We start from the raw sequence: 12674 nt of genomic DNA on the forward strand, positions 1-12674 counted from the left end.
ACACTTCAATTCAAATCCTCCCAATAACATACCTACTTAGGATTATATAAGACATCTTCCAGCCATTCTGACTTTTAGGTAAAAGATAATCTTTTATCAAAAATAAAAAAAAAATGTTCTCTGTTGACTTAATTTTTAAAGTTTTTATAAAAAGATATATGTCAAATATCTTACACTATACGGGTTTTACCAAATGCAATAGTTTTTTTTTCTGTGTTCTTCGAATATATACTGATAGATCGGGTACACAACGACTATTGTCAAAATGTTTAGTAGTTCTATACACTGTTATTCCATCTATACATTCTAATATAAATCAGCTTTGGAGACTTGGGGCTTATTTCAATACACGATAAGTGGTGTAACGTCCCTTTTTGAAAACAACACGGTGCTATTCAAAAATTTGAAACGTTTCAAGAGACGAAAAATTGATAATGAACGAATGAAATGAATTAAAAAAAACACACTTTTAAAACTAACACGTTGCTATTGTTGGCATTTGTTTTTTGTATAAATCAATGTAAGTAGGTCCGTAATACTAATTATTGAAGACTTAACCACATGCTTAGATAGACTCCTCTTTCAAATTATGTTCCATACAGAAAAGTCGAGCTTTAACTATAAACATATTCGTTTGGTAAAGATTTATTTTTATTTTATTGGTGTCCATATCATGTGCAATCAGTTTTTTTTTTAAATTACTGTTTATGTTACTCAACGTTTTCCTGTCCACGTCACTGTCCAAATATTTTCGACTTCTTCGAGAAATTAAAGTACTTGGAGTTTTTACTCTTATGCATGGATATGAACAACCAGATTTGTTAACAAATGGTACGCACAATATTGCACAATTTCAAAAACAATTATTTTTTTTTCTTCTAACAGGGGAAGACTTTCTTTTCGTCTTTTATTTAAAGTACCTATACATTCCACATTTTTCGATAACATCTACTGGGTTTCAACACAAGGATGTGTCAATTTTTTTACAGCAGGACTATGATTGTAAGCAGTGTTTTCGACTCAAGTGACAAAATCTACTCTATATTATCCAATAGTTCGTTTTATGAATGTTGCATTGTTGTTGTTTTTTTTTTTTTTTTTGCACTTCCGTGTTATTTAAAAAGTAAAATCACAAAAATACTGAACTCAGAGGAAAATCAACTCGGAAAGTCCATAATCACATGGCAAAATCAAATAACAAAACGCATCAGAAACGAATGGACAAGAACTGTCATATTCCTGACTTGGTACAGGCATTTTCAAATGTAGAAAATGGTGGATTGAACCTGGTTTTATAGCTAGCTAAACCTCTCACTTGTATGACAGTCGTATCACATTCCATTATATTGTCACCGATACTTGAACAAAACAAACAGACACAATAGTTAAAAATGTCAAAAATAGGGGTACAGCAGTCAACATTGTGTTATCATATTAATCACTATAAAAACAACAAATGTAACGAAGAAGCACACATCAAATTAACATCCTCATTTTGATTATATCATACGATTTTATTTGTCTATGTAAAATGTACCCATCAAGGAAGGAGGGTTTTGAGTACTAGTGTAAAATAGCGCGTTTGAAATTCGCACAGTTCTGTGTTTTCCTCTTATAGTTGACCTGTTTCCTTCGGTTTTAGATTGTTAACTGATTTGTTTTCTCTCAATCGATTTATCACTTTTGAACAACGATATACTACTGTTGCCTTTATGCAGCCAGTATGTTCGCAAGCCGAAAATTTCATTGTTTACAAAAAGAAATTAAATTTATGCAGAAATGAATTGTATTCCTGAGACTATTTTTTTAATTTACATCTAAATATCATTATATAATGCTAATAAATATATTTAAAAACAATGAGTTTTTTTATACGGTATTTCTTCATGTTTTTGCCATCTATTTTATGTCAAAATTCATCTACGAAAAGATAAGAAAATATGTAAATAGCAAATCGAAAATCTCTATAAAAAAATTGAAAACAAAGTTGAAATTATACAGTAATGAAAAAAAGTTCTTGGTAGAGTAAAAATCGTTTTACTTCTTTTTAATATAATTTGAATTTGTACGGTTTTAATCGGAATCATTCTATTGACCTTGAAGCAACAATATCAACCCAAAAACAAAGATGATGTATCATCATATAACAATGGTGTTTGTCGATTCTTCTCGTTACATATTGTTAAGAATAAACATTAAATTTTATGAGGGTATTAAACGGAATTGGATTGATTTCGCGTGTTAAATCTTCAAATTAAAAGTGAAACATATCTTTCGTATTTTAGATAAACTATTCATCTGAAACAGTAACAGTAAAACTCATTTGATAAACAAGACGTTGTTTAGTACTAGTTTATTGTTGAGCATTTGTACCATTTTTTAAATCGAAGCAGAAAAGAACGGCAGCCGGTTAGTGTCAGGGTGGAGTTTTATTTTCAAGTCCTCATAAGATATGTAGATTTTTTAATTATGTTTATGCCTACGTTCAAACCATATATGCTTCAAAGCACAAAGCCTAACTATTTATTTACCCAATATAAAGCTACATTTAGTTAAAATATTTAATTTATTTGAGAGTAATCATGTTGTCTTGACAATTGCTTCTTTACTAGTCTTTTAAGGTTTTATGTAGACACAATCATATTGTTAATTATTTTTATCGAAAAAGCAGACAACATTAACTTAAAGACACAGTTAAACTTCCATGATAAATGTCAATTTTCCACATAAGAAAATGTCTGTACCTAGTTAGGAGTATGACAGTTGTTATCCATTCGTTTAATGTGTTTGAGCATTTGATTTTACCCTTTGTTTAGGAACTTTCTGTTTTGAATTTTCCTCAGAGTTCCGTATTTTTGTGATGTTACTTATTTCGAAACAAAATAATGTGAAATTCTGTTAACTTATCGATACTTTAAATGAGCATCAGTGAAGTTAACAGTACAATACTTTCCATTAAATCTTTAAAACATAAGACATAGATTAGTTTTTAAATCTTGAGATGCAAACCAAACGTTACCGCACTCATGTGTAAGATGATTTAAAACGAACGTATGCGTGTTCGTTAATTGTGTTCTTTGTCCATATTTAGATCAAACCTTTTCACTCTTATGTTCTAGCGGAGAAATATTGTATTGCTAGACAAAAATTAAAAAAAGCATATACATAAAATTCTTTATAAATAAGAAAAATGTTATGCAAAATTGTAAAAAAAAATAATCTGGTTTTCCGCGGTGACAATGTCGTTAAACCAAAGAAAAAACATAGAACAACAGACAAGCAAAAAAGGACAAGTAAATTAACCCCTTGGATGTCAATCATTGTAAATGACAGGCACTGCACTTCATAAACATGATATAAACATCCTTTCAAATTCTATTTGATGGTCAGCAAGACGAAAACATTGGTTTGAAAATGCCACGACGTATTCAAAACCTGAACTGCAAGGTCAGAAAACGAGGTTGCTTAAAAATTAAAAAAAATAAGAAGAAGGCTAAATTAAATAATAAAAAGATTCATCAATACCAATATAAACAAAGGAAGAACATACACTACTTAATCAGCCACGGTCATTAGGCATATTCCAGAAAGAAGTACATATTTAACACGAATAAATATTTCCTGTGCATTGATGTCACTTTCAAAATATGTAGAAAACCTTAGAAATGTTGGTATCAAATGAAAGCTGAATGACTGGTTATTATTGCGAAACACTTTTGACTTATAATTTTAGACAATAATACTTATAATTTTAGACAATAATACTTATAGGTTGCATTGTGTAAATACAGCTGTTTCTGACAACACGCCTCTTTTGGGGAGAAATTGAATATTCATAGAAAATTAATTTTGTTTACATACTGGTTCCCAGTTATGCTCTCTGTGTTCCATATCGCAGAGAGAGAACTGGGGAATGTTACCAGTAAATAAACACGTGCATATTGTTTACATTGAAATCTGTGGTAACCTTTCATTCGAGGTAGGGGTAGTTAAGAAAATTAGTGTAAGTTTAAACTTTGAGAAGTTCAGGGCATATAAACGTTGAAAATATGCCGCACAGCCCTATATTTTGACCTTTGAAAAAAATTGTGGTGCAAATGAACTTTCAATTCTAGGATAAGATTTTTTTCAAAACTTCATAGTAAAAGTGGTACAGTTTTAGCCGTAAAAGGAGTTCCCATGGGAAATTGCATTGTCAATATTTACAGAAATGCAACCTACAGTTTTAGACAATAATACTTATAATTTTAGATGAAAAAAAAATGCAGGACATTTAAAAGGATTGTGCCAGTTTGTCAAATCCTAAGTACAAGTACCTGTTTTTGAACTAGATCCGAAGTTCCGGTTGTCTCGTGTATGTAAATAATGGTTTATTGATTTCTTTTAAGAACATCACACCATAAGGTGCTGCTTAAACATGCAATGAATGACACTTCATTTAAAATTGAGACAAAAGAAATTGAGAATTAACATTGAAAGCAATTGGGACCATAAGGGTGTATAATTCAAATTAATAGCTACTGGCTCAGTAAACGTTATTACATAGTTGTTTGGTGTTGTTTAATTTTTTGTTGTTGTTTTTATGTCACATTTTGAGGCATTATGTTTCTCCGACAATGCGTTCGTCCTTTCGTCCGTTAAGGTAGTTTATTTATGAAGTTGAAGTCCAATCAACTTGGAACTTGTTACCAATGTTCCCCTTTGATATTATCTTTCAAATTTTAATGTTAGTTTAGAGCGTTTAACCCAATTTCATGGTCCACTAAACGTAGAAAATGATAGTGTGAGTGGCCTATACTATGCACACATTTTATTTGTTGTTGTTTTTTTTTTTGTGTGCTTTTTTCGCGGGTTGAGGAGTTGGGTCTTATTCACTTTAAAATCCGATAATACAACATCGATATGAATCGGATTTAGGCCACAGCAATAAAAACACCACTGTACATAAAGTAAAAGGAGACACAAACATAGCATAAAAGTCAACTAGAATTTGTAATGACTGAAAACTTTATGAATGACTGTCTTCAGTGTCTAGTTATCTGCTTGTTACCGTTACAATGTACACAATTATGTATCCAGAACCCAATTCATTTGATTATCGTATCGTCCTAAAAATGCATGAAATAGTTGCCACTAGACGTTAAGCATCTAACTATCAATCAATTGATTATCGTATTATAAATCAGTAGCAAAAAACTTACTATTGACCAGCTGCTTTATTATTATATCAGTTGTTATATATTGAAAATTATTCATTGTGTTTTTAAGATTCCTGTTGATCAGTCTTTAAGTTTTTATGTTGTGTTTCGTATACTGTTGGTCATCATTTTGTCTCTTTTTGTTGTTGTTATTTTAAGCCATGGAGCCTTTATTTTGTCACCAACCTATGGGAGTAAATATCCCTTGGTATCTTCCACCTATCGTACAAAAGGTTGTCCGAAAGCACACCTTGATCGTTGTCAGCATCGAAGTGTAAATCAAGGAATGAAGAAGAGTCTGCCAAACATATAATATCGGTCCGGAGAGAGTAAATTGTCAGCAGAATAAAACAAAATACATGTACTAAGAATCTACATATCTCTGCAAATGTGCATATTTGATGTCTTACTAAAAAGTAAAATCACAAAAATACTAAAATCCGAGGAAAATTCAATCGGAAAGTCACTAATCACATGGCAAAATCAAATGACAAAACACACCAAAAACGAATGGACAACAACTGTCATATTCTTCACTTGGTACAGGCATTATCAAATGAAGAAAATGGTGGATTGAACCTGGTTTTATAGCGCTAAACGTCTCACTTGTTCGACGATCGCATCTAATTTAATAATACTGATAATGATGCGTGAACAAAACAAACAGACATAATAGGTAAAAATATCACAAATCAAAGGTAAAAAGTCTTAAACGACTAATTCGGGAGGTCACACTCGTGAAAAGGGAACGGGACTGCAGTTACGACACAATGAACACATCCGATATCATCTAGTATATAAAAGATATTCCATAACGGTCAACCTTCTCGTGATTGCGTTCGTACAATTTACGAAGTGATAATTTCAACTTCCTAATGCTTCACTATTGGAAAACTGAAATCATCTCTTTTGACGTAAAGTTTAATTGTTTTCAACCGCCCCTCATAGTCAATTTCTAGATATGAATCCTAATCAAGTGACAAAATCAAGAGCTTGAATAATTGAAATTAAAGGACAATACGTGCAAAAAGTAAGCATTAAAAGGTGTGAAGACTGACTATTTAAAAAACATTAACGAAATGTAGCGCATATGATATTGAATTCAATAGGAATTATTTTCATGATAGATTTTTTTTATCAAAACATTTTTTAAGACAATTAAATTTGGTTTCTTATTTTTAATTATGCAGACCAAGCTGTGTATTGATTACGATGGCCTGTTTCTTAAAAATATGTTTTTCTAAATTTCTTTATTGGAATACACTGTAGTTGTTTGAACTGATGTGCATACCTTGGCTGTATATACGTTAAACACATCTTAAAAAAGTTTTTTTTTTATAATGCTCAATTCTGTTTTAATCGTACTTGATATCAACAAGTTTAAGTACATAACTTTAATCCATTCATAATCAATACGTACAAACAAATCTCACAAAGAAAAATAAAGATTAAATGTGCTGGCATAAATCTAAATTTCTTCGTGTATTTCTCTTTAACAAAACACTTATATTTAAAAATACGGTAATTCAATTGTAGTAAATATACATATATACAAGTTTCAACTAGACACCCCCTCTCAATAAACATAATATTCCTAGTGATGTAATCCATTTTTTGGTAAAAAAAAACAATCATGTATTACAGATATTGTATTGTCCTTTCTTCACTTCTTATGAATGACGACATCAAATAAAAACCGTATTCACATAGCATCAAGACGTTTAGCGAGAAAAAAATTGCTTCAAATTTACGTAAATTCTACTGAATACTTTTCCATTTGAAAGCAAAATCTGGATGTACATTTGTAATTATTAAACGTATATAAACTATACTTACCAAAAACTGTACACCACTGCAGACTTTCACATACAATAAGCCATAGAAATCCAGCATCTTGGAATGTTAACTTCATACTGTTTTTTTTTTCTAAATAAGAATCACCGATAAACGTCTTTCTTACTTGACAAAAGTATTTTATACTCAACAAAAAATCTAGTTTCTTTTACTTGACAAAATTCTGGTTTAATAAGATTGCATATAACATTACTACCGAAGATACCATACTGACTAAACTATTGATAAAATCATAAATCCCATCACAATCGTTACACACATAATTGCTGCTATAATATTTCAAATTCATAAAAGTCCGTCTTTAGATTGGATTATGTCTTGTAAATGACTGAATCAAAGTTCTCTCGTAGAATATTGGCTAATTAAAAAATAAGTGCAATTTACCGCCATGAAAATCAATCCTGAATACCATTTTCACATTGTGTGATGCTAAACATTTTTATTCATGTTAATTCCGATATCGAAATGATAATGATTTATTATTTATGATTATGAAATTTCGGAATAAATTTCAAATTATTTAGCAGAGAGATTTTCTATATATTGACGATAAAATCTGTGCATTGGTTTCCATGATCGATTGACAGGCCATATTTTTAACTTATTTTTTTTTATATAGATTTGTTATCTGTCTAACAGTCTCGTTTTTTGTTTTGTTTTAAATCATTCACAGCTGATATCCTTTTATCTTTTTCATCACAAGTCCTTTGAAGAAACATTTATTTGTTCAATCGAAGGATTAAAGAAGAAATACGAGTTTAAAATGAAACACTATTATTCCAGATGCATCTCAGAAGTGATGCACATTAGTTAAGGTGGGCGTTTCTTTATATAATAAGTCATGTGTATATACAACAAATGACATGATATGTGTACTTTTAATAAAATGTTCAATAAAAATTTGAAACAAAGCAATAGGTGAATTTGAGAAGATCTATAAGTTAAAAATAAGAGTTATCAACTGTGTGTAAGATTTTTTTTTTAATTTTCATTATAAATAGAAAGTCAGTATGATTTAAAAGTGCATACTCATGTTGATAGCATCGAATGTCTAAGATCACCATCAGACTGCTATTTCTCTTGTGTGTAAATTTGTTTTTTTAAGATTACAAGATCTTTTATAAATTTCTGTTTTGTGTAAGGTCTGTAAATCGGAATCATTACTGCAACTTCTTGAAAGTAAAGTGTGTTTCCATTATTACAATACGTTCAACAACTATTTTCTTAGATTCTAACACATGATAAAGCCTGAAAAGTACACAAAATGAGTTGATTTCTGCTTTTTAACTGATGTTTCTGTATTTTTTTTTTTAAATGTTTCTTTTACAAGACTTATTTGCAATTAACCATCGTCCTGTTTTTATTAGGAAGTAATAAATGCAAACATAGAAATTATATGATGGACAGCACAAAAGGACAGTTATGTACAATATATCAGCACATAAGGACAGCTGTGTACAATATATCACCACAAAAAACAGCCGTGTACAATATATCACCACAACAGGACAGCCGTGTACAATATATCACCATAAAAGAACAGCAGTGTACAATATATCACCACATAAGGACAGCCATGTACAATACATTACCACAAAGAGATACTCGTGTACAATATATCACCACAAAAGGCCAGCCGTGTACAATATATCACAACATAAGGACAGTCATGTACAATACATCACCACATCAGGACAGCCGCGTACAATATATCACCACATCATGACAGCCGTGTACAATATATCACCACATAAGAACAGCTGTGTACAATATCTCACCACAAAAGGATAGTCGTGTACAATATATCACCACATAAGGACAGCCGTTTACAATATATCACCATAAAAAGACAGCCGTGTACAATATATCACCACAAAAGGACAGCCATGTACAATATATCACCACATAAGGACAGCGGTGTAAAATACATTACAACATAAGGACAGCCGTGTACAATATATCACCACAAAAGGATAGCTGTGTACAATATATCACCACAAAAAGACAGCCGTGTACAAAATATCACCACATAAGGACAACCATGTACAATATATCACCACAAAAGGATAGTTGTGTACAATATATCACCACAGAAGGACAGCCATATACAATATATCACCACATAAGGACAGCTGTGTACAATATATCACCACAAAAGATCAGCCATATACAATACATAACCACACAAGGACAGCCATGTACAATATATCACCACAAAAGGATAGTTGTGTACATATATCACAACAAAAGGACAGCCGTGTACAATATTTCACCACATCAGGACAGCCATGTAAAATACATCACCACAAAAGGACAGCCATGTACAACATATCTCCACAAAAGGATAGTCGTTTACAAAATATCACCACAAAAGGACAGCCGTGTACAATATATCACCACATCAGGACAGCTGTGTACAATATATTACCACATAAGGACAGCTGTGTACAATATATCACCACATAAAAACAGCTGTCTAACATATATCTCCACAAAAGGATAGTCGTGTAAAATATATTACCACAAAAGGACAGCCGTGTACAATATATCACCACATAAGGACAGCTGTGTACAATATATCACCACACAAGTACACCCGTGTACAATATATCACAACAAAAGCACAGCAATATACAATATATCACCACGTAAGGACAGCCATGTACAACATACCTCTACAAAAGGACATCCGTCTACAATATATCACCACACAAGGACAGCAGTGTACAATATATCACCACAAAAGGACAGCAGTGTACAACATACCACCACAAAAGGACAGCCGTGTACAATATATCACCTCATCAGGATAGTCGTGCACAATATATCACCACAAAAGGACAGCCGTTTACAATATATATTACCACAAAAGGACAGCCGTGTACAATATATCACCACATCAGGACAGCTGTGTAGAATATATCACCACATAAGAACAGCTTGGTACAATATATCACCACAAAAGGACAGCTGTGTACAATATATCACCACATAAGAACAGCTGTCTGCAATATATCACCACAAAAGGATAGTCGTGTAAAATGTATCACCAAAAAAGGACAGCCATGTACTATATATCAACACATAAGAACAGCCATGTACAATACATCACCACATAAGGACAGCCAAGTACAATATATCTCCCCAAAAGCATAGTTGTGTACAATATATCACCACAAAAGGACAGCCGTGTACAACATATCACCACATAAGGATAGCTGTGTACAATATATCATCACAAAAGGATAGTTCTGTACAATATATCACCACCAAAGGACAGCCGTTTACAATATATCACCACAAAAGGACAGCCGTTTACAATATGTCACCATAAAAGGACAGCCATGTACAATATATCACCTCAAAAGGACAGCCATGTACAATATATCACCCCATCAGAACAGCGGTATAGAATATATCACAACATAAGGACAGCTGTGTACAATATATCACCACGAAAGGATAGCTGTGTACAATATATCACCACAAAAAGACTGCCGTGTACAAAATATCACCACATAAGGACAGCCATGTACAATTTATCACTACAAAAGGATAGTTGTGTACAATATATCAGCACAAAAGGACAGCCATATACAATATATCACCGCATCAGGACAACTGTGTACAATTTATCACCACAAAAGGACAGCAATGTACAATATATCACCACACAAGGACAGCCATGTACAATACATCAAAACAAAAGGATAGTCGTGTACATATATCACAACAAAAGGACAGCCGTGTACAATATTTCACCACATCAGTACAGCCATGTACAATACATCACCACAAAAGGACAGCCATGTACAACATATCTCCACAAAAGGATAGTCGTTTACAAAATATCACCACAAAAGGACAGCCACGTACAATATAATCACCACATCAGGACAGCTGTGTACAATATATCACCACATAAGGACAGCTGTGTAGAATATATCACCACATAAGAACAGCTGTCTAAAATATATCACCACAAAAGGATAGTCGTGTAAAATATATCACCACGAAAGGACAGCCGTGTACAACATATCACCACATAAGGACAGCTGTGTGCAATATATCACCACAAAAGTACACCCGTGTACAATATATCACAACAAAAGGACAGCAGTGTACAATATATCACCACGTAAGGACAGCCATGTACAACATACCGCTAGAGAAGGACAGCCATGTACAATATATCACCACAAAAGTACAGCCGTGTACAATATATCACCACAAAAGGACAGCAGTGTACAATATATTAACACGTAAGGACAGCCATGTACAACATACCACCACAAAAGAACAGCTGTGTACAATATATCACCACAAAAGGATAGTCGTATACAATACATCACCACAAAAGGACATCCGTTTACAATATATCATCACATAAGGACAGCGGTGTAGAATATATCACAACATAAGGACAGCCGTGTACAATATATCACCACAAAAGAATAGCTGTGTACAATATATCACCAGAAAAGGACAGCCATGTACAATATTTCTCCACAAAAGGAAAGTCGTTTACAAATTATCACCACAAAAGGACAGCCGTGTACAAAATACCACCACATCAGGACAGCTGTGTATAATATATCACCACAAAAGGACAACTGTGTACAATATATCACCACATAAGGACATCTGTGTAGAATATATCACCACATAAGAACAGCTGTCTACAATATATCACCACAAAAGGATAGCCGTGTAAAATATATCACCACAAAAGGACTGCCATGTACAATATATCACAACATAAGGACAGCCATGTACAATACTTCACCACATACGCACAGCCAAGTACAATATATCTCCCCAAAAGTATAGTTGTGTACAATATATCACCACAAAAGGACAGCCATGTACAGCATATCACCACATAAGGACAGCTTTGTACAATATATACCCACAAAAGGACAGCCGTTTACAATATATCACCACATAAGGACAGCTGTGTAGAATATATCACCACATCAGGACAGCTGTGTACAATATATCACCACAAAAGGACAGCCGTGTACAATATATCACCACAAAAGGACAGCCGTATACAATATATCACCATATAAGAACAGCCATGTAAATTATTTCACCACATAAGGACAACTGTGTACAACATATCACCACAAAAGGACAGCCATATACAATATTACACCACACAAGGACAGCTGTGTACAACATATCACCACAAAAAGACAGCTATGTACAATACATCACCACACAATGACAGCCGTGTACAATATATCACCACAAAAGGATAGTCGTGTACAATATATCACAACAACAGGACAGCTGTGTACAATATATCACCACATCAGGACTGCCATGTACAATACATCACCACAAAAGGACAGCCATGTACAATATATCTCTACAAGAGAATAGTCGTTTACAAAATATCACCACAAAAAGACAGCCGTGTACAATACATCACCACATAAGGACAGTCATGTACAATATATCATCACAAAAGAAAAGTCGTGTACAATATATACCCACAAAAGGACAGTCGTGTACAATATATCACCACATCAGGACAGCCGTGTAGAATATATTACCATATAAGGACAGCTGTGTACACTATATCACAACAAAAGTACAGCCGTGTACAGTATATCA

The 12674-nt window shown here is 32.8% G+C and overlaps 1 protein-coding gene across 1 annotated transcript in view; it reads right to left on the reverse strand.

The window, feature by feature from the left end:
* Positions 1 to 7599, reverse strand: part of LOC143070522 (neuronal acetylcholine receptor subunit alpha-10-like) — a 60492-nt gene extending 52893 nt beyond the window's left edge. The window contains exon 1 of the mRNA XM_076244778.1: positions 7035 to 7599. Coding sequence (XP_076100893.1) covers positions 7035 to 7110 — 76 coding nt within the window. The 5' untranslated portion in view covers positions 7111 to 7599. The remainder of the gene's footprint in view (positions 1 to 7034) is intronic.
* Positions 7600 to 12674: the final 5075 nt, after the last annotated feature.

The sequence above is a fragment of the Mytilus galloprovincialis genome, chromosome 4 (genome assembly GCF_965363235.1).
Source record: "Mytilus galloprovincialis chromosome 4, xbMytGall1.hap1.1, whole genome shotgun sequence".
In the NCBI taxonomy this organism is placed as follows: Eukaryota; Metazoa; Mollusca; class Bivalvia; order Mytilida; family Mytilidae; genus Mytilus; species Mytilus galloprovincialis.